General features: G+C 47.6%; 1 protein-coding gene across 3 annotated transcripts in view; it reads right to left on the reverse strand.

Moving 5' to 3' along the window:
* Positions 1-23,738, reverse strand: part of ADAM9 (ADAM metallopeptidase domain 9) — a 94,669-nt gene that overhangs the window by 36,297 nt on the left and 34,634 nt on the right. For all 3 annotated transcript variants that reach the window (XR_014520211.1, XM_083480428.1, XM_083480429.1), the window contains exons 6-16: positions 19,139-19,328; positions 18,305-18,370; positions 17,351-17,422; positions 15,276-15,445; positions 10,234-10,315; positions 9,466-9,599; positions 7,701-7,872; positions 6,000-6,092; positions 3,854-4,049; positions 3,152-3,257; positions 1,673-1,856 (exon numbers count right to left, since the gene is read on the reverse strand). Coding sequence is in view for 2 of the 3 variants with exons in the window: in XM_083480428.1 (XP_083336554.1) it covers positions 1,673-1,856; positions 3,152-3,257; positions 3,854-4,049; positions 6,000-6,092; positions 7,701-7,872; positions 9,466-9,599; positions 10,234-10,315; positions 15,276-15,445; positions 17,351-17,422; positions 18,305-18,370; positions 19,139-19,328 (1,465 nt within the window). In the remaining variant the exon portion in view is untranslated. The remainder of the gene's footprint in view (positions 1-1,672; positions 1,857-3,151; positions 3,258-3,853; positions 4,050-5,999; positions 6,093-7,700; positions 7,873-9,465; positions 9,600-10,233; positions 10,316-15,275; positions 15,446-17,350; positions 17,423-18,304; positions 18,371-19,138; positions 19,329-23,738) is intronic.

The following is a 23,738-nucleotide window of genomic DNA, read 5'->3' on the forward strand; positions in this document are numbered from 1 at the left end:
CATCACGCAGCACAAAACCTCCAGATAAAAACCTGGCTTATATTGTCTAATAGACTTCTACAAAAATAACAAACATTTGTCAACACAAGAAATTCGAGACAAACAAGAAGACACCCATCAGCAGCAACTAGGCCCCTGACAACCTTCGAAAACCTCCTAACAACAAAGGGACATGGTAAAGGGATGGTATCTGCAATATACAAAATACTATTCCAAAATCCCACAAACTCCCTAGACACAATCAAAAAACAATGGATGACATAGGCTACAAGATTAACCCCACTCAATGGACCAAAATGTGGTCTAAACCCCCCTTTAAATCCATATCAACAAAAAGAAAAGAACTCACTCTAAAAATCACCTACAGGTGGTACCTTAAACCAAGAAAACTAGTGCTAATACGCCCAGGAACCTCACCAAAATGCTGGAGAGGGTGCACCTCCACAGGCACATACCTCCACATGTGGCAGGAGTGCCCCAAAATCCAACTATTCTGGACAACAGCTATACGAGAAATATGTAAAATAACTAAGCAAGTATTAGAAATCACCCCAGAATTGGCTCTACTAAACATCTTCCTTGGGACACGGGTGGCGCTGTGGGTAAAACCTCAGTGCCTAGGACTTGCCGATCGCATGGTCGGCGGTTCGAATCCCCGCGGCGGGGTGAACTCCCGTCGTTCGGTCCCAGCTCCTGCCCACCTAGCAGTTCGAAAGCACCATTAAGTGCAAGTAGATAAATAGGTACCGCTGTATAGCGGGAAGGTAAACGGCGTTTCCGTGTGCTGCTGTGGTGCCAGTTCGCCAGAGCAGCTTCGTTATGCTGACCACGTGACCCGGAAGTGTCTGCGGACAGCGCTGGCTCCCGGCCTCTAGAGTGAGATGAGCACACAACCCTAGAGTCTGTCAAGACTGGCCCGTATGGGCAGGGGTACCTTTACCTTTGCCTTATACATCTTCCAAGACAATAATACATATCTACACCACAAAGAATTCATAACCCACCTACTTTCAGCAGCCAGAAACATCATAACCAGACACTGGAGAGACCTGTCAGGAGTAAGCATGGACCAATGCTACCAAATAGTATGGGAAACAGACCTACTAGAAAAAGCAACCAATAAACTGAAACTGACACGGGGACAAATAGAAGAAGATGCCTTCATCCCGGTATGGCTCCCCTTTATCACATACACAGCCCAGCAAGACGACGATAAAAATCCACCAGCAGCATACAAATCAATATGGCTAACCTGATCCAAAACACCCACCCACCCCACTCACACATGAAAACAAAGACCACCACAGCCAACCACAAATGAACAGCCACACCCAAGGCCAACCCCAACCTCTCTCACCACCAAAGGAACACAAGTGAACAGCAGAGAACCCGCACTAGCAATGCTGACACAAAACCCCACATATATTAAGCAAAATAGAAACATCACCACCCGACCCCACCGCCACCCATCGTTCCCCCCTCCACCTCTTTCCCCCTATTCTTCCTAATGTCTCAACAAATGAAACCAATTTGTTAAAAAAAAAAGGAAAGTGTTATGTGGGAAAAAATATGAGAGAGAGTCATTGCACATACCTTTGTAAATCAAGAAAATCTTTAATAAAAATACATTAAACAAAAAACAATGGTCCACCTGAGAACTTTCCTGCTTTACCTTTCCAGGGGCACATTTGGTGCCTTCGTTCACCATCCCTGGATCTGGTACGTCTGATCCCAGCTGGAAGTCCACACCCCAACAGGTGTTACCTTGGATGGGAGACTTGATAATGGCAGGTTCAATTCCAAAGACAGGAAGGGTTTGCACATTCTCACATTGTAGTTTCCCACACATGGCGTTCCTGTGGCAATATGGCACGGCAACTTAAATCACTGACAGTTAATTTCTGAAAGTATGCACAGATCATTATTGACTTAGGGTTTTTGAGGCTTAGTAGGATTAAAGGAAATATACACTCCTGGATGCTAATTGTGGGCTAATCATAAGGAAAACATCTGTTTGTGCAAAACGTATTAATGACATAGTGGGTTTGGCAAAACATCACGCTCCTCAAATGAAAGGATGGGGGAGAAATGCATGGCCCTAATCCAGGGGAAGCCAACATGGTGCCCTCCAGACATTTGCACTACAGTTCCCATCGGTCCCATTCAACATGGCCAATGGTCAGCAGTGCTGGGAGTTGTCGTCCAAAACATCTGGAGGGCACCAGGATAGTGATTCCTGCCCTTATCTGTCAAATGCAATATGAATGAATAGGACAGGGGCAGTTGGGGCCCGTCCACCTGGGAAAGTGAGCTCATCTAGGAGAAGAAACACTCTGATCCTAAGTCTCTGCCTCTGCTTGTGGGACAGGCTCAGGAGTAAAGCTTGGATGGCGCCTTGTATGCCTCCTTCAGGCAACTGCTGCAGCCCAGTTGGTGTCAAATACCTTGATCTGTTTTCCTTTGGACCACATTAGCAAGGCCTAGAAAGGGGGTCTTGTCATCTGGGCACGTACCAGCTATTAGGCAGGCAGGCTGAGCAGCCGGAAAAAAGGCCCACTGCACCTCTTTGGGGCTTCCTGTGCCCTCACTGAAGTCCTCTTCAGGCTTCAGGGAGGGTTTCCTCGTGAGCCACAAGGACTCTCCAGCCCTCTCCTGCCATTTCCAGGTTTCATTCAAGTTATTTATTTATTTTCTGGCACGACACGTAGACACGATCATGTGTGAATTGATTGTGCATGGGGGGGGCAGCTGTGCAGAGCAGGCTTCTTTTGACAAGCTGCTTATTGAGCAATCTTTTTGATTTGCTCACATAAAAGAACCTTTTGTGGAAGTCAGATTATGTCCAGGCTTTGTTGAGCATTTTGTTTGTGGGCAGTTACAGGACAATGAACATTCATCATGATTTCATCCTGATTTGTTTGCGCAGTGGTTATATGTTAATCATTCATTTGTTTCACTTTTCATGCTTTCCCTGTCACTTTCCTAAACACAAAAAAGTCTGTGTTGTTGCTTTCTAAAGTAGATTCGTAACAGAGCACTTTAAGCTATTTTAATTGTGCAAATCTACATTTTCAGCATGTGACTTAATCCACCCCCTAAGCGGCACCGACAGTCTGGAGGTGACCAGGTTTTCCTTGCCGCACCCACTTACCAGCTCGAGCACTTCTTATAGTCATGCCCATGGTAACCGCAATTTCCAAACCTGTCACCTTTGGAATTCACTTCGGAAAAGCAGATTTGGGGAGCAGCCTTTGCTTCTGCAAAACACAGATTTGGGAAATCAGGCTTGCCCAGTTCCTTTAGCCTTCTGGCAGGACCAGCAGCATAAAGTAACAGAAGACCCATTTTCTGCATCAAGAAGAAATAATAATAATAATAATAATAATAATAATAATAATAATAATAATAAAACAACTAATGTGTGCTCCAGGTTGCGGTGGGGAGGGCAAGAAAGCCTCCAATGGCCCCCTCCCTCACTGCGTCTGCCACCTCATTGCCCTTATCACCTCCAGTTGTTCCTCCTCCTCCTGCTTGCTTACTGCAGAGAGCCAGTGAGCAAGCCGGCAGCAACTGCCTCTGGCTGCTGCTGTTGCTCCTCCTCCTCCTTCCCACCACCACTGTCTGAGCCAGAGCAAGAAGATGAACAAGCAAGCAGGTGAAAAGAAGCAGCAGACCCAGGGGGCTCTTGGGGGGGGGGCTCAGCAGATGCCCAACTTCGCTGTCCCTTGATCCCAGCCTTGCAGAAAAGCAACAGAAATTGTCATCCAGAGGCAGTTCCCAATCCCTTAGGATAATGTCTGCTGGCTGTTCCTTGTGGAGAAGCAAACATAACGCAGATCCTCATGCTCCTTACTTGGCCCAAAGATGCCCTGGCACTGGGCATTGTAATACTGGCAGAGCCCGTTGTAGCAGTAAGCCTCGTCTTTGTGGCAAGGGTGCCCGTTCTCAATGGTGACGTCTGGAGGGCAGAACTGTGAAGTTCCATTGCAGAACTCAGGGAGGTCGCACTCACTGGCCCGCTCACGGCACTCTGTGCCTTTGGACAGGAACTACGAAAGGGAGGCAGGAAATGTACCAGCGTCAACCTGCTAATACCCACTGTGGGCAATATACCAAAACTATCAACAAAGTAGATTAAACCTCCCACTGACTTCACCCCATAATAGTCTAGCATTTCTGCAGCACAGGTCACCTGTCCAAAATATTGTGTTCCTCCTCCGTAATCTTTACATCATCCTCTATGGTAGGCTGGCATTATTATTCCCATATGGCAGGTGGAAGCTACCTAAATGCTCTCCTCCTCCTAATTTGTTTAAAGAGCTTCTTCTTGTTCTTGGTCTTAATGTTTTTAGCAACGTGCTCCTCAAATTCTTTTTAAGCATTTATGGGACCCTCCTTCCCCCACAATCACTTTAGAAGCTATCCTACCACCTTTAAGGATCTAAGCAGCAATAGTCCCAGTTCAAGTGCAGCCTGTCCCTTTTGTACAGGCCTGGATTGACCAGAATGTTCCCCAGTGTCTAACAAATCCAATGCTCTCCTCCCAACCCCATTGCCTCATCCACATGCCTCTCTTGCTGACCCTGCATGGGGAACTGGTAGCATTTCAGAGAAAGCTACCTTGGAGGTCCTGGCTTTCAGCACCGTACCTATCAAACTACATTTGGCTTCCAGGAGCTCACCTCTACATTCCCCCATGTCATTGGTGTCAACATACATCACAACCACTGACTCCTCCCCAGGACTATCTTCCAGGCTCCTTAGGCCATGTGCCATATGTGCAGCCTTCATGCTAGCCAGGCAGTTCGCCCTGGGGTATCTTTGCGCACCACACACCCAAATATCTAGGTTCCTGATGACTGATTCCCCACTATCACGATCCCTGCACTCCTTGCAGATGTATTCTCTGTGAGAAAGGATAACAGTTTGTCCCATCTCAAAGAATGTTTACCTGTTCCTCAGAGAAGGACTCTCCTTCCCCAGCACCCTTCTTCTTCCTGACAGGAGGGGAGCTATCATCACAGGAGTGCGACTCTGCTGTAATGCTCACGAAGGTGTCAACCACCAGCCACTTTGCCTCTCTGAGCTTCTCCAGACCTGCCAGCCTGGCCTCAAGGGATCAAATGTGCTGCTGGAGACCCAGGAGCTCCTTGCACCCTGACACACCCATGACCTTTGTCTCACAGGGAGACAGTCGTACATGGAACAGACAAACCCCCCACATACAACCACCAAAGCATTAGAACCAAAGCATTAGATCTGCTCCAAAATGTTCACAATAGGCTTGCAATATGTCTGGAAAATCCCTGACATGTCCTGGTTTTCAGGTGTAAAAATGGCATTGGGGGGGAATTTTGCTGAATTGGCAAAATGTCAGAAAAAACCCAGGTGTATGGTGGTTTCCAAAAAAAGCCAACCAATTTCAGTGGTGTCAGAAATTTTACTTTTTTAAATATGGCAACCCTAGTTTTCAGAGGCAAATAGTAATGAACTTGGGATAGCACACAACTGCCCTGATATTGGCAAGAGCACAGATAAATCACGAATGCCCAATGAAATGGGACGCCTGGAGGGCCTTAAGTCTAAACATGGCATCAAAGCAGCCAGACTTTTAACAGTGAGTACCTGCAAACTGACACATTTGCACTTGGCCATGGTTCGTCTTAGTGTTATGTACAACCTGGCCATGTAGTGAGATGTCTAAGATTCAAATACTCTAGGAAAAAATCTTCTCTAACATAATATTTAATTACCATATCCCATTTATTTCAACTCAACTTATTCTAAGAGAAGCACATTTAGAGTTGCGGACTATTTCTTTAGCACATGTCAAGGCTGCAATCCTCCACACACTTACTCGAGAGCAAGCTCCACTGAACTCAGCAGGACTTTCTTCTGAGTAAGCATGTGTAGAATGATGCTGTTAGAGACCCAAGTCCCTGTAGAATTTCCTCCTGCCCTGCAGTTTCTGGCAATAACTTGGGATCAGTGAGTCTTACATGACAGTTGTGACAGCAGTCTCCATAACCACAATCAGCCCCAGGGTGGAGTCTACAAGTTCCTGCCTCACAGCAAGGATCAAACTGGCATTCCTGAAAAGTTAGGAGAGGAAGGGGAAAAACAGATGAGGAAGGAGGCCACTCTCAGGCATTTCCAACTGGTGCTTTTTTTCTAGAAAACTAGGTGCAGGTCCTCACCATGAAGTTGTTACAGTAAGTGCCACACTTTTTAACAAAAAAAGAGAGGTCCCAGTAGTGCATACCCCTGAGTAACGTCTGAAAAAAAGCACTAATGCCATTTTAATCTTAAAACTCAAATGTTGGCCTTATATAGGCGTAATTAACCTTGGACCTGAAACAATTCCTAAACCAGGGATGAGGAACCTGGCCCTGGCTGATGGGAGTAGGAAGTCCTACACCACATCCATTAAACCATGGGCAGGGCTGACAGGAGCTGCAGCTACATCAAATCCAGTTCAAACCATGGTTAAAGACTGGCCCCAAAACAGGACATAAAACTATGGTTTGAAATGGATTTGCCACCAAATTATGGTTAAGTGTTGCTTCTGTACTGTGCAAACCACAGTTAAAGGAGGTGCCCTTCCAGCACTTCTTCATTTAAAAACTTCTTCCATTAGCTTCCAGCTCCAGGCTGAAATTTTGAGGGGCCTGATCCAAGTTCAGATGTCATGGCAAGCCAGAGTCATTTCCCCCTTAGCCCAGCAAAGGGCAGAGCAGAGGGGAAGTGAAAGAGGTGCTTTTGAGCTGTGTCCTTATGGGCACAAAAGCACCTCTTTCACTTCCCCTCTGCTTCTTTGTGTTAAGCCACTGTGGTTTAACACAGGTGAGGCTGAACTCCAGCCTATGGGCTGAATTAGATCCACCCGTCCTCTCCAGTTGGCCTGTGAGGCTGTTATGACCAAACCATGCCCACCTGCCAGGTATGGGGCAGGAAAGGAGAGGGTGGGCCACAGTGGAAATACATATTTTAAGAAAGTTAGGCCAACAATCGATAAATCTAAAGGACTTGCACCTCTCCTTGTGGTATAAAAGCATGTGGACTTTGGTAGCAGCAGAGAAGATAACACACAACTAAGAGGTCTCCAACGGGTGTGAAAAATCCAGAGCACTTCTACAGAGTCTGGCGGAACTTTAGTTTGCATGTTTCTGATTCTGATGTGCTGAACAATATAAGTACATCATAAACAGATGAAGGGTTTGTGTGGAAAGGCGAGCAGATTCCCTCCTATACGTCTAATATGCACCAAGACAAAGCCCCCGCCCCCACTCCACTGACAGGGAACTCCCTCCATTTTGTTTGCATGCATGCTGAATGGATATCACACCCACTCAAAGGATCTTTTTGGCCGCCCCCTGAAGCATTCTGAGGTGGTGGGTGAGTTGCTCTGAGAGAGAGTACCATATCCCACACCACTTGAAGCCAGGTTGCTTGCAGAGGGGGAGCAGAAGACTTCCCATGCCATGCCACTGTCATTCTGGCAGCCACCAGGAGCAAAGATAAGAATGTTCCATGTTTGATCTTGGGATTCAAGGAGCTTCTCAGGGAAGACAGTGCTAAAGAGGGATCTAAGTCAAGAGCATGGCCTGTGGTAGCAGACGCAAGACCAGAAATCCTGAATAGCCCAAACTTCAAACCTGCCAAAAGAATTCTGTGTTGGTGACATCACACCCGTTACTAACCTCTGATGTTCCACAATCACATTCCTCTCCAGCATCTACTAGCTTGTTGCCACAGTACGGGATGCTATAGGTTTCCTCAGGCCTGGGGATATTGAGGAGGCAGCTCCCACCCTTGCTCAGAGTTAGCTTTTCAAAGTCTTCCTCGCTACAGCTGCTGAAGTTCCTGGCCCCTCTGCAAGCATGGAATATTAAAAAATAGTCCTTACATTGGGCCATGCAAACTCTAGGGCAGTCTTTGCCAAGCTGGTGCCCTCCAGAGGTTTCGCCCTAAAGCCGTATTCACACACAATATATGTAAAGCACTGTGATATCACTTTAAACAATCATGACTTCCCTCAAATAATTATGGGAGCTGTAGTTTACGGGTGCTGAGAGTTGTTCAGAGGCCCCCAAAACACCTCCCCAGAGCTACAATTCCAAAAGTCATTTAGCAATCAATCCCTCTTCACAAGGAATCAAAATAAAATCACAAGACTAGGGCAGGTCCTAAAAATATAGCTCTCAAGTGTCAAAGGGCATGTATACAAAGCAAAGCAAAATCCAGATTATACCAGTTTCACCAACATGGCTCCTGACTTGGCTCAAGGAATCCTGGGAACTGTAATCTAATAAGGGTGCCAAGAATTCCAAAAGAGGTGCTTGGACTCCTGTCATTTGACTGCAGTTCCCAGAGTTCCTAAGGAGAAGGGATGGGTATTAAGTCACTTGAAAGCCACAACGGAATGACATTCTAGGGGGATTGTGCAGAAGAGACACCACAGAAAAAGAATCACAGAGAAGGAAGTTTGCACAGCTGCACAGACTCTCTCATTTGACACCTGGCAGCAGTTGTTCCATCAGGCTTTCTTTGAACTGTTTCCATCCCAGCTGGTTGTTTGAAGGACTGTAACTTTAAAACCTGGTGCCTAAACTTGCTTTTCTTCTCTTCCCCCCCCCCCCGCCCCCAATCCCTGAGGACTGAGCTTTGTAAGCCACTTTGAGAGCTTTTTTAGTTAAAAGAGGGGTAAAAAATGTTTTGGGCATTATGAGGACACTTAATTTATGTATAAGATCTGGCATTGCTTGTTGGGGGGGGGGTCCCCACTCTCATGTGCTATGGAAGGAAGGATTCTTGGCTTTACAGTGGTTCTTATTTTTATTATGTTCTGTATTTTGTTTCTTTTATATTGCATTTTTATGCTGTGAACTGCCCTGAGATCTACAGATGAAGAGCAGTATGTAAAATTAACAAATAATACCCATCTGTTTAAAAAGAGAAGATTCTCACTCACGTGACTATGTTTTTGAAAGGATGAAAGCAGCATGGAAATGTTCCCATGGCTGAAATTCAGGGGTCCCCATGTTCAGAGGTTGCTCCCCCTTTGTCTCCTGTAGCCGGTGATTACATCCCTCTACTCCAGGGATGGAGAACCTTGGGCCTCAGGGCCAAAGGCAGCCCTCTGGGCCTCTCTGTGGGGCTCCCAGGACTCTTCCAGCCACAGGCCCTTCCTAGCCACATTCCCTACTGACTCTGTCTGACTGGACCAGGCCCTTGCACCCTGATCATGCCTCTCACTTGCCTGGTTGGAGGCAACGTGCGTGTGGAGAGCAGGTGAAATTTGCACCCATTGCTCTGTTGACTTTTGCTTCTGGCCCCTCATGCCCCTGGCATGTTTCCCCCCAAAAGGTTGCCTGTAAGGGAATGCAGCTGTCCAGTTGGAAAAGGTTTCCCAGAGTTGCTCTGCCCAAAGGCCTTCTGCAATAGGTCCAAAAAAGAGTTACGTACGATGCTCCAGAGTTCATGATACAGTTTTCTGAACCACAGTCACACTTCCTTTCATCGTCATGGTTCATTCCTAGGTTGTGGCCAAGTTCATGAGCAACGATCGATGAAAACATCTGCACACTGATGGGCCCAAACTAGAAAACAACACAAAAATAACAAGCACACACAAGTATGTAATAAAAAGGGGTCCAAAAGTTCTGGCTTGGTTAGAGAAACTATTGTGTAATCACTTAGTGGGAAAGTATCACAAGCCTTTGCTCTCTTCTTTCAGCCTTGGGTGATTGAAGTACCAGCACACAAGAAACCAGGCAGAGCAACCCAACTCCCCCCCCCCCCACGCAAGGCTGGGCAAGGAGTGTCTGGATTAGGCATAGGCAGAGGTGTCCCCCTGCTCTGCTCTCCCAACTGAGCAGGCCTTCCAGCTGCCCCCCAGATGTGTGGCCTTGGAACAGAACATTCTGAGGGAGGGGGATGAGCCAGCTTGGGATCCACAATGGCATTGGGCCCAATTCTCACCCCCGCCCCTTTCACCACAGTTGCCATGAGCAGCTGGGTTGTGAATGCAGCAGTGGTCCTGCCACTCTGCCAAGTCCTAGCAGTGGGAGGGGGGACTTGGGAATACGCCCAAACCAAATGCCCCAAAATAAAAAGAATAAACCCAATGAAAACGGAGCACCTGGATCTCAGCCAGACCCACCGCAAACCCCTTTTGCCACAAAGCTAAGTTTCCACCTTTGTTCATTGGAGAAGCAATGGATGTTGTCTTACCACATTAATGCCTCCAGCGTGGCTCTTGGAGCAGACGGTACCCACGTAAGCCATCCCTGCTGTGCCACCAAATGCTTTCTTCCTGAAATTTACACACAGGAAAGAGTGCCATTAGTTTCTGCCGCAAGCAGAATTGTCATCTCCCATTTAAATCCCAAACAGTAATGCCAGCAAAGAGCGGGGGGGGGGGGGGTAAGGTCACTTTCAGTGTCTGGGCACTAGCTAAAAGGAGAATCACATTCTTAATAAAAGCCTTTAAAACTATGGGGAAATGGGGGCGGGGGGAGTCAGGATAAGCAAATAAGTTTAAAATATTCAAGACTAAGAATAGTAAACAAACCAACAAAGTATACATACATACATGTGCGTGCGTGCATGCATCTATTAGCACCCCCTAACAACAACAACAACAATTTTATTATTTATACCCCACCCATCTGGCTGGGTTTCCTCAGCCACTCTGGGTGGCTTCCAGCAGTCTGGATTAGTTGTAGTTTCCAGGTAACCTTCAAAGGTAGCCCCACATAGAGCGTGTTGCAGTAGTCTAAGCCAGTGTTTCCCAACCACTGTTCCGTGGCACACTAGTGTGCCGCGAGATGTTGCCTGGTGTGCCGCGGGAAAAATTAAAAAATTCGAAAGATAGCTTCATATCCGGAGAGGCGGCCTTCAGGCGAGTTTTAATTTTAATTTTCCTTCTCCCACTTAATGTCCCATGCTCGCCCGAGCAGCTTGCAGTCCTCGGTAACCACGGCGACCCGAGGGAGGGGAGGGAACAGGGAAGTCGAGGGCGGCGGCGAGCCGCGATGACGTCAGTGGGCCGTGCCGCCTCGCCCTGGCACGGTGTGAGAGCCCCGGCTAGTGGCGCGAGCTTCGGAATAAGTGGGATCCGCGTGCGCGAGACCGAGATCGCGGGTAAGGAGCTCAGCCCTGAGCAGGAGGAAGCGGGGCCGCGCGTGCGGGCCACATCCCCACAGAGAGCGAGCCTCCCCCGGCCCACCACTCCGGGCAGGTCCACTCGCATGAGGGGGGGGCGATGGCGACGGCCGGCAGCTTGCCTGCAATGCCATCCCTCGAGCAGGCGAGGAGCCCGGAGGCTACCAGATGCGAGTCCTCTTTCCCACCCTGCTCGGGAGTCCAGAGCACTTGGTCGCATTCAGGATCTAGAGTGGGGAAGCGGGGCTTGTGTCTGGGCTGGACACATTGGGCTGCCTGTGCCGCTCGACCTGCGGGGAGAAATCAGGGTGGGAGTCACGACCGTGAGGCAGGGCTGCCAAGTGTGGCAGAAGAGGACACGGCCATCGCACCTGTCCTTAGGTAGGAGCTTCTTCCGTGTCGACCTGCTGCCCTAAAGTCTTGGCTTTTTGGCGGTTGGCACAGAAGGAAGGCAAGGGGGAGGGGAAAAAATTGAAACTTACACTTTCGTGCGCCCCTCCCGGCGTGACGCTGCGCGCTGACGTCACGGGGCTGTAATGGTGGTGTGCCTCGAGATTTTTTTCATGAAACAAGTGTGCCTTTGCCCAAAAAAGGTTGGGAAACACTGGTCTAAGCAGGAGATAATTAGAGCATGCATCACTCTGGCAAGACAGTTTGCAGGCAAGTAGGGTCTCGGCCTGCATACCAGATGGAGCTGGTAGACAGCCACCCTGGACACAGAATTGACCTGTGCCTCCATGGACAGCTGTGAGTCCAAAATGACTCCCAGGCTGCGTACCAGGGGCACAGTTACCCCATTCAGGACCAGGGAGTAACCCACACCAGCCCGCCCCACCCCCCAAGAACAGTACTTCTGTCTTGTCAGGATTCAACATCAATCTGTTAGCTGCCATTCATCCTTCAACCGCTTCCAGATACTCACACAGGAGTTTCACCACTGTCAGTGTTTCTGATTTGAAGGAGAGGTAAACCCCCCTTGATCTCTCGCAGCGGCTTCATGTAGATGTTAAAAAGCATGGGAGAGAGGACAGTACCCTGAAGCACCCCACAACTGAGAGCCAAGGGGTCTGAACACTCATCCCCCAACACCACTTTCTGAACACGGCCCAGGAGGAAGGAGCAGAACCACTGTATAACAGTGCCCCTAGCTCCCAACTCCTCAAGACTGTCCAAAAGGATACCATGTTCAATTGGATCAAAGGCCACTGAGAGATCCAGCAGGACCAGGAAACAGCTTTCACCTCTGTCCCTGGCTGGCTGAAGTACATTGACCAGCATGACCAAGGCAATTTCAGTCCCATGGTGGGGCCTGAATCCCAATTGGAAGGGATCCAAATGGTCCGAATCCTCCAGGCGTGCTTGTTCAGGAACCACCCGCTCAATCACCTTGCCCAAGAATGGTAGCTTTGAGACTGGGCAATAGTTGGCCATATTGGCTGGGTCTAAAGATGTTTTTTTAAGAAGCGGTTTAATGACCACCTCTTTCAGTGGGTCTGGAAAGGCTGCCTCGCAGAGGGAAGCATTCACCACCCCGCAAAGCCCATTGCCCAGCCCTTCCCGGCTCGCTTTTATGAGCCAGGATGGGCAAGGATCAAGGAGACAGGTGGTCGGTTTCACTCTTCCAAGCAGCCTGTCCACATCCTCAGAGGTAACAGATTGGAATTGATCCCATACAACTTGACCAGACAGAACTCTAGCACTCTCCCACCCTAGCCCTGCTTCTGAAGGAATGGGTCTCCCAAACCCAAAACTGACTGTGCAGGCAGTTTGAATCTGCACCAAAATCCCTATTTTTCCTTAGCTAAAATGCTTTAACTTGAGCTCTTGAGCCAAAACCCAGCTGTATAAACAAGTGCTCAAAGCTCTCTCCCTTATCAGTCCATGAAGGCCGGTAATGACGGATGGCTTTGTCCATTCCAAAGTGGAACAGGGATGACACTCTGGGCTTTATCTTACATCCTGACCACAAAGACCACAAAGACGCACAGACCTAGTCCGGGAACAGCCAGAATGTGTTCTTAGAGTTGGTGACCTCTTGCTCCAAGATAAGAGTATAAGAACAGGAATACCCTTTTATGGTCAGAAGTACAGGAAGGAATACCCTTTTATGGTCAGAAATACAGGAAGGAATACCCTTTTATGGTTAAGAATACCGGAGCAGGAACATATGTGATGTCAACCTGCGTGTATAGGCTGACGTGGTTAGATTCCTGGGGAAGGAGGGAGAGGGTGCCTGGAGGATATATATACTGCATGAAATTTCTCATTTCTTTGGACTTGCTGTGGACTGACCCCACAGGTGCCTTTCTGCTGTTCCGGAGAGCAGAAATAAAGAACTCTTTCTCTGAACCAACCCTCGGTGTCATTTGACTTCTTTCCTCCTGTCCGGGAGCAACGCAGACCCAATCGGTGAACTCCAATAAGGCTACACTTCCACAGTGGAGTCTATCTCTTTCCAAATCTGAGCAACTTTATTTGCAGAAACCTTTGCAAAATCATTGCAGGAGATCTTGGGGTCCTTACAGGGCCTCAATGGTGAAAGTGTTTCCATTAGATTGTGAACCACCTGAGTCTCCTGCTGCTTTTTTCTGCAAAGGCAATAGAGATGGTGAAGAAGGTCCTATTTGTCATCGCTATCTCCACTTAGTAGGCTCAACATTGAGCTTTGACCTGTGTCCAGTCCAACACTGGTGCTCTAGCTGTCAGCTCTGGGGGAAACCAGGGGGCCGTCTGGGCTCCATGCAATCAGAGAGGGAGCTTCAGAGCCAGTCAGTCAATAGCCCTTGTTATCTCTGCATTCCAGCTGGCCACCAGTGAATCAGGTGAAAGGCCATCAACATGGGATAAGGCATCCCCTATCACTCTTTGGAAACCATTTGGTTCCATTAACTGGGGGGAGTGGTGGACCATCCGAATTGGTCCCACTTTCCTGAGTGGGGGGTGGGGGGAAGGGTCATGGAGAAGTCTGGTTGCATCAGAAAGTGACCCAACCATGGCATTTCTTTTGTTTCACCAAAAAACTTGCAGGAGTGCAATGAATTATATTCGAGGGAAGCACTAACTCATTCTGTTAGCGCAAGGGGTAATATGTGGAAAGCTGGGTGCCCCACTGACGGCTTCATTTTGCACTATTTGCAGCTCCCAAATCATAGAATCATAGAATCATAGAATCATAGAATCATAGAGTTGGAAGAGACCACAAGGGCCATCGAGTCCAACCCCCTGCCAAGCAGGAAACACCATCAGAGCACTCCTGACATATGGTTGTCAAGCCTCTGCTTAAAGACCTCCAAAGTAGGAGACTCCACCACACTCCTTGGCAGCAAATTCCACTGTCGAACAGCTCTTACTGTCAGGAAGTTCTTCCGAATGTTTAGGTGGAATCTTCTTTCTTGTAGTTTGGATCCATTGCTCCGTGTCCGCTTCTCTGGAGCAGCAGAAAACAACCTTTCTCCCTCCTCTATGTGACATCCTTTTATATATTTGAACATGGCTATCATATCACCCCTTAACCTCCTCTTCTCCAGGCTAAACATGCCCAGCTCCCTTAGCCGTTCCTCATAAGGCATCGTTTCCAGGCCTTTGACCATTTTGGTTGCCCTCCTCTGGACCCGTTCCAGTTTGTCAGTGTCCTTCTTGAATTGTGGTGCCCAGAACTGGACACAGTACTCCAGGTGTGGTCTGACCAGAGCAGAATACAGTGGCACTATTACTTCCCTTGATCTAGATGCTATACTCCTATTGATGCAGCCCAGAATTGCATTGGCTTTTTTAGCTGCCGCGTCACACTGTTGGCTCATGTCAAGTTTGTGGTCAACCAAGACTCCTAGATCCTTTTCACATGTACTGCTCTCAAGCCAGGTGTCACCCATCTTGTATTTGTGCCTCTCATTTTTTTTGCCCAAGTGCAAAAAAAATCAGGTGGTATCGTCATGTACAGCGGATCTATAGCACTGCAGCATTTTATAGTTGACTATAATTGTTGTTAGCGACTCTGGTTTGTGCACTAGCATAAGAAGGGGTGGGATAAATATTTGCACAACTTCCATCATCCACCTCTTTTTGAAGTTCAGGGAAAAGAGTAGGAGGAAAACCCCCACAGATCTTACAGAACAAACTGTGCACTGTCATGTCTTTGGCGCGGGACAAGCTCCTGCTCTCGCCACTGCACAAAGTTGGCAAGAACGTCTCCTGCACCTCCTTCCAGGCGGATCTTGTTTTCCTGAGTCCAGATCTCCAAGCCAACCAACACGATGCGAATGTTCAGTGCTATGTACATCTGGAAAGCAGAGAGAAGAAAGGAACAAGTAAGAGAGGGCTGGGGAATGTTTTCTATCCCAAGGGCCCCATTCCCTCAGAGGTAACCTTCCAAGGGCCACACGGCAGACAGGATCCTAGCCAAAAGTGGGTGAGGCAGAGGCAAAAGGGCAGAGAGTAACAGGGGTGATGTTGTGCAGTGTTAGGCTCTGTTCCAGTTATAGAAGCGTCAGAGGTTTCAGCACTCACCCTGCAACCACGGCTCTCCATCCTGCACCCAGACAAGCAGGAGGCATTACTTAGGACAAGGACACCGTACAGAGCCTGTCAGGGCAGCCACCTTTGGACCCATGAAATTCTCCAGGAACAGAATGCATGCAAGCATGTAGAGTCTCTTCCTAGGAGCATTTTAAAAGCTTGTTTTGTTTTGTTTTTACCATGCAGACACAGTAAACTAACTAGCAGCTCCAAGCAGCTGTGAAATGTTTAAAGAGAATCACGTGTCCCCATGCCCCATTGCCATCCCCTCCCTGTGCACACTGAATAGAGAATGGTAGCTCATCAGAAAGCACACATAGAGCCATTCCACATTGAAAGGCCTGGACAAAGGGAGGGATCCCAAAAAAGAAAACCAAAAAGATAATGCAGCTGGATGCCAAGCAAGTCTTCCTTGGCAAGGCATTCTAGAAACCTCAAAATAACATATTTCAGTTGTCATCCTAATTATTATGTTTCAAATACATGGCACACACAACAAAACTGCTGCATCTTGAACTGGGTGTGGAGAGGGCAGCTGAATTGGACACAGCCGTGGGCAGCCTGAGGCAGGAGCAGCCATCTTGAGTTGCCCGTAAAAGCAAGTCTAGAGTGAGAGACTAGGACAAAGTCTGCTGCTGCCAGGAGCTCTTCTCATTGTGAGACTTCTGTGGGTGAGCTGAGAGTTGGTTTGGACCCTAGGTGAGAACAGGGTTACAATGTTACATTGTTATTGGCATCTGTCTGTCTCAAGAGAAAATGGAGTGCATCTCCAGGGGTGATGTCAAACCGCTGTGTTAGCAGCACTAAAGTGACCTCCGCAAGACACAACCCTGAGCAGTGTGCCTGGAAGTCCTGGGCTGCCCAGACGTCAAGATCCCCCTCTCAGCCTCACTGATGGGCAAGACGTTTGGCCCAGCTGGGCTGCAGTAGTAGCTGGAAGGAGGTGTACAAGGTGCCACCCAACCGTCTTAGGGACTCCGCTCCGGATTTCTGTAGGGTTTCCTCCTGAGCCTTTCCTTCTCCCAAAGATATCCCGCAAGACAGCAGAGGTTTAGGATCAGAGTTTTCCTTCCCCTGGATGGGGAATGGTGGACAAGCCCCATGTGCCCCTCACTTCCCTCTCCAGCACATGCAGAAACCGCCTTCTTGACCGTTGGACCCACTCTTGACCTCACTTGCTCCATCCGCCAGAGCCTTTGCATGCAGGGAAGACTTTAGCTCACCAAGGGTGATCAGAAGGAAGATGTTGATTTTACAAGAAGCCGAAAGCACCAGCCTGAAGATGACGAGTGAGACCTCGTCGAAACGTCGCCTAGACACCCCAACTCTTACACGGGAAGACACCCGAAGACACCAAAACCTGCATTCCTGTACCCGTGAAAATCTACGAAAGCATATATATATATATATATATATATATATATATATATATATATATATATTAGTAACTTTGTATTGATATAACATTTTGAACTGTGTATTTTTGAAATATTTTGTTTAAATTGTCCGTTGTTGCTTCAGTTTTTTGCACAGTTTTTTGGTATAGAAATGAAATAATAAATAATCACACCACTTTGAAGAAAGGGGCAGGTAAAAGTAAAAGGAATAAAAATACATGCATATTTTGGCACAATTCATCAACTCTGAGTATCATAAAGCTTTCACTCACACTATCCAGGTAGTTGACCAAATGCACCATCTCTTCTGTAACAGCAGTTTTATTCTGGCCCATCAGCTGATACTGAAAGAAAAGCAAACATTTATGCACGGACGGAAAATGGGACAACGAAGAAAACAAACAACAGAACAGTGCCAGCAATTCCAGAGCCTTGTGCTTTAAAAAGGTGGCTAAGGCCAAAAGTGTGCTTATGTTGCCAGTCTCCAGAATGGAATCATGGAGTTGGTGCAGGTTTAGAAGTAAAGATAGAAAATTTTGAATGGTCTGCATTTTCTTCTCTGCTGTCTCCCATCCATGCAAGGACCCCTAACAGTTAAGTCCAGTTGTGAACGACTCTGGGTTTGCGGCGCTCATCTCGCTTTACTGGCCAAGGGAGCCAACGTTTGCCTGCAGACAGTTTTTCCGGGTCATGTGGCCAACATAACTAAGCCGCTTCTGGCGAAACCAGAGCAGCGCATGGAAACACTGTTTGCCTTCCTGCTGGAGTAGTACCTATTTATCTACTTGCACTTTGACGTGCTTTCGAACTGCTAGGTTGGCAGGAGCCAGGACAGAGCAATGGGAGCTCACCCCATCACAGGGATTCAAACTGCCAACCTTCTGATCGGCAAGCCCTAGGCTCAGTGGTTTAGACCACAGCGCCACCCGCATCCCTCATCCATGCAAGACTTCATAGCAAAACCCAAGAATTTTAGGGCTTTCGGAAAAGGAGTCTCAGCTGATAATTTGGAAACACAGTGACTTAAAGGAAAACAATGTTTATGTAGGGATGGGAATGGGAAGTGACCAGTCATAGTGGGAAGGGGTGGAACAAAGTGAAGAACCACAGAAGCTAACTGGACCCAGTGTTCTCCAAGTGGTTCAGGGATGGGGTGAGGGTGGCTCATCCCCCAAAATCTGCAGTTCAGCTGCACACATTCTGTTAGCACAAGTGCAAGTCCATACCCTTTCTTTGTCCACGACTATAAAGAGTTCCACATATCTTGTCTGTAGGAGGATGCCTCTTTTTCTCTGCAAGGAAAGGGAGGGAAAGGGTGTAAGAAACAAAATCTTATCCCATGACTCATAAGTTAAAAATGGGGTGATGTCACTCTGATCCATATTCCGCTTTTCTGCTCACACCACAACTGCACTACTGGGGAAACATACCCAAGACACAGAGTGCCAAGGCATTCCAAAGAAAAGGCAACAATTCTCTTTTGTATCAGAATCTGGCCAGGATATACTCAGTCTGACCAAACAAAACAAGAACATGAGAAATACTTAAAGCTCATTTGTTTATTTTTATGACTTAAAATATTTATATTCCACTTTTCAATTCACAGACAAAAAATTGAAGGCGGAATTAAGCATGCATTATTCACATCCAGGTAATTTTAGGATTTCATCTCAAACTGGGGGGAGGGGAGAAGAGTGATGGCAGCTGAAATCTAACAACACCTGGAGGGCCACAGGTTCCCCATTCTGTTTTTAGCTCTCATGGGCAGTGACCAGAACAAGATGAACAGAATATTGAGCACTCCAGAGCGGAGATTTATTGCCCCTACAAACATCTGTCTCATGGCTCTGTCTCTATGGCTCCTTGCACTCCTTTCCCTCAGTGCTACCCAAGCCACCCAATTAAGTTCTACTTAAAGTAGACCCATTGAAAGGAGTGTAACTAAGTTAGGCATAAACCTCAGTGGGTCTACTCTGAGTGGGTCTACTCTGAGTAGGGCAAGAATTGGCTACAACCCTTAGAATCTGCTCAGACCTTCAAGGTCATCACAGGACACTCACTCTCAGCCGCTGAGTCTCGCTGGCGGGGTGCTGAGGATCTCTTCCTCCCCACTTTTCTCCAGGAAGCTGGCACCGCATGTGATCCTCATCTACCTTCACGTTCTTCAACCGGTAGATCACGTGTTTGGTGCCTGAGGGCGGATCTAGAGGCTCAATTCCATAGCTGATGCTCTCAATTTGCAATAATCCCCTAGCAATGACATTAATTCATGTGTCAGAATCCCTGGGATGCATTCAGCATAGTGCTAAGGAGATCGTTCTGCCCGCAGAAGCATTCCGCTTGCCTGACAGAACCATCTCCCCTCTCCACCTCCCCATCTCTCCCTGTGCTGTTCTGGGGGTTCTCCTGACCCCCCAGAGCGGATTTGATTTCGGGGAAGTCCCATTATACCATAGGCCTCATTGCTTGAATACAGCCCATTGCTCCCAAAGTATGTGCTGGGATGGGTGAGGATCCTAAACGAAAGCACTCACCTCTGTGGAAAGGAAACCAGGCTTCTGATTCAAATGTGCAAAAACAGCATGAAACACTGTATAGTCCTTCCTGGACAGTATTACAGTACTTCAAACTGCAGGTTCAGAAAAGGACAACCAACAGGATTTTTATATGCGCAAAGGTGGAAGGACTCATTATTATCAACAATGAAAGAATGGCTGTTAAAACTAACAGACTTAGATGAGATGGAGAAACTGACATGTTTAATCAGAGAAAAGTCATTGTTAATATTTGCTAAAGATTGGAACCCTCTCATGAACTTTTTGCATGAAAAAGAAAAAGAAGTAATGATATTTGGATTTGAGGATTGAAGATGATGTTTGTTTTAAAAAGTGGCTTTGTGAGGTGTTATGCTAGATTGGACAAAGTGAATGATGTTTTTACATAGCGGAAATGAGGAAGAATAAGAAGTTCTTTTCATTCTGAATCTTATTTCTCTCTCTTCCTCTTTTAACCTCTTTTCTATTCCTTTTTTAAAATTTCTTTTTCTTTCACCTCCCCCCTTTTGCGTTTCTATTGTATCTAGATAAAAATCCTGGTTTGGGTTTTGTTTGTTTTTTTAAAAAAGAAGAAGATCTTAAGCTGCATATTTCTCTCCATAAACCTTAATAAAATTTATTATAAAAATAAAAGGGTAACCAAAATAATCAATGGGATGGAGGCTTCCTGTTTCCGGTGGTGAGAAATGGCTGACTCCGATATGATCGGATCCCAGCCGTGCCGGTAATTCAGGGCTGATATGGGGGTAATTAGCCCTGGCAGACTCCCCAGGGTGGGGGAAGACTGTCTCGTAGACCCACAGACTGTCCAAGATTGTCAGCTTGCATCAAGGTGCAAGCGGCATGAAATTGGGTCCCAGAGCACGACATGGCTGGCACTCTCTGAAGTCCCTCTCATAGCCGGAAATATCTGTTTGATAAAATAATTGGATTTGGACAACAAACAGACATAGTCTGGACCGAAGAAGACTAAGAAAAAACCTGCAGAACTGTACAGCCCCTGGTGTTTAAGCTCGGACTTCAAAGAGATTCTCTTCATGGTGCTTGGATTACGGAGGTGTTTGGTACGTCCTTTTTCTCTTCTTAATATCTACAGTTGGTTTTCTATGCCAAGCCTCATCAAGAAACTTCTTTTTTTTTAAGAAAAAAGAGTACAGATGGACTTCTATTAATAATTAAGCATTCAACTGTTGCAGCTCTACTCGGACTTGAAAGACTTGATAAAGATGAAAGAAGAAACAAGATGGCGCTTGTTATTATGATGCAGCATGGAAAAATGAGAATTCCTCTCATTTTCAAGGGAAGCAGGAAATATTTGCTGACTGACTTTGTAATGACTTGAGATAACAATTTGGGACAACATATAGTGCAGCTGTTTGCAGAAGTTTATCATTATGGGGGAGAGAGAAGGCTGAATGGAATCGCCAAATGACATATATCTGTGGAATACAGTTCATTTACATTGCAATATTGCAAACAGTCTGCCCTACAATCTATAGTAACAACTCAACAACGTGGAAGGTACTGTGTCATATCAAAAGAAAGGTTTGGACAACAGCCCGGTTTGGAGTGATTTAACAAATTGGGAGCTGCTGCATCGTTAAACTTCAAAGGATAAACATGAGCAACAGCCTGGATTGGAAGATTGGAATGAAGTCAGGAAAAGCTGTGCTGCTAAATAGACAGTTGAAAAAATATATATTTACAAATAAAGCTGTATTCAATGGATGAAAGGATATATGATTTTTGACATGACTGAGAATCGCATAGCCAGGGATGGAGAACTTTAAAGTGTTAAGATCAGAAGGCGGAAAATATGAAAGCAAAGAGAAGAGGCAGGAATGAAGATTTGGAGAAATGCTTCAGAGGTCCAGACTATGGGGAGCCTGGAAAAATTAGTAATTACAATTTGGATTACAATTTGGTTTATTTTATTTTATTTTATTTTATTTTATTTTATTAATTGGATTATGATTATTTTAATTATGGATTATGATTCAGATATCTTGATTGGCTGTTTTTATTGGAAAACCAATAAAAATGTTTTTTTTTAAAAAAATCAATGGGATGGAGTGAGTCTCCCAAGAAGAAAGTCTGCAGCCTCTGGGACCTTTTCATTTAGAGAAAAGGCAAGCAACTGGTGACATAACAGAAGTTTATAAAAATTATGTGTGATATGGAAAAAGTGGACAGAGAATGTTTTTCTCCCTCTCTCATAACATTACAGCTCAGTGAAGCTGAATGTTGGAAGATTCAGGACAGATAAAAGAAAGGACTTCTTCCTGCAGCCAGAGTTCTACTATGGAATCCACGCCCACAAGAGGCAGGGGTGGCCACCAACTGGGATGGTTTTAAAAGAGGATGGGATAAATTCATGGCCTGATCCTGCCATCTTCGTTTCTTATGGAGTGTGCCTGTTGAATGCTGGGTCACACACATGCACCAACCAAGCCTACCCACATATGAAAATCTAGCATGCCAGGGAGAATTCCCTCTCACTGAGCAGCTAGCTGTTCTATATGCTCTTCAGCTATTGGGTATGTATTTTATTTTATTTTATTTATCCCCAAGTGATGTACCGTATTTTTCGCCCTATAGGACGCACCGTCCCATAAGACGCACCTAGGTTTTTTGGGGGGAAATAAAGGGGGAAAAATTATTTCCCCCCAGGCGTGGGGCTGGGGCAGCCCGAGCTTCCCCCGACCCCAGCCCCCAAACAGGCAGCTCTCTGCAAGCCGTGGGAGCCCAGCGGTGGCTCCCGCTGCTTGAGGAGAGATCCGCGAAGCCTGCACGCGCTGAGATCAGCGCGCGCAGGCTTCGGGATGCCTGCAACTCTCCCCAAGCAGCGGGAGCGTTCCCGCTGCTTGAGGAGAGATCCGCGAAGCCTGCACGCGCTGAGATCAGCGCGCGCAGGCTTCGGGATGCCTGCAACTCTCCCCAAGCAGCGGGAGCGTTCCCGCTGCTTGAGGAGAGATCCGCGAAGCCTGCACGCGCTGAGATCAGTGCGCGCAGGCTTCGGGATGCCTGCAACTCTCCCCAAGCAGCGGGAGCGTTCCCGCTGCTTGAGGAGAGATCCGCGAAGCCTGCACGCGCTGAGATCAGCGCGCGCAGGCTTCGGGATGCCTGCAACTCTCCCCAAGCAGCGGGAGCGTTCCCGCTGCTTGAGGAGAGATCCGCGAAGCCTGCACGCGCTGAGATCAGCGCGCGCAGGCTTCGGGATGCCTGCAACTCTCCCCAAGCAGCGGGAGCGTTCCCGCTGCTTGAGGAGAGATCCGCGAAGCCTGCACGCGCTGAGATCAGCGCGCGCAGGCTTCGGGATGCCTGCAACTCTCCCCAAGCAGCGGGAACGTTCCCGCTGCTTGAGGAGAGATCCGCGAAGCCTGCACGCGCTGAGATCAGCGCGCGCAGGCTTCGGGATGCCTGCAACTCTCCCCAAGCAGCGGGAGCGTTCCCGCTGCTTGAGGAGAGATCCGCGAAGCCTGCACGCGCTGAGATCAGCGCGCGCAGGCTTCAGGATGCCTGCAACTCTCCCCAAGCAGCGGGAGCGTTCCCGCTGCTTGCCGAGAGGTCCGCGAAGCCTGGAGAGCGAGAGGGGTCGGTGCGCACCTACCGCTCTCGCTCTCCAGGCTTCAGCGAAAGCCTGCATTCGCCCCATAAGACGCACCCACATTTCCCCTTCATTTTTGGAGGGGAAAAGGTGCGTCTTATAGGGCGAAAAATACGGTACATAATGAAATTATCAATAAAACACTGTACTGTCAGGCTGGATAACGGGAGGCCAAGGTCCAAGTGCCCACTTAGCCACGAAACTCTCCAACTGATTCTAAACCAATTGCCATTTCTAAGCCTAACCAACTTAACAGCGCTGGCGTGAGCATCAGATGGGAGGGGAGGCAGGGAGAACCACTTCCGCCTCCTCAAGAGCCTCAGTAGAAAGGCCAGCTGCTCGCCTGCTCTGGAGGATTCAAGTTACAAAAAACGAGATTCCATGTAAACACCAGGAAGAACTTTCTGTTTCACTCTCTTGGGAAGTTGTGGGCTCTCCTTCCTTGGAGTTTTTCAAGGAGAGGTTGGATAGCCACCTACCATGGATGCTTTAGCTGAG

Source organism: Podarcis liolepis (assembly GCF_965112155.1).
Source record: "Podarcis liolepis genome assembly, chromosome: 16".
NCBI lineage: Eukaryota > Metazoa > Chordata > Lepidosauria > Squamata > Lacertidae > Podarcis > Podarcis liolepis.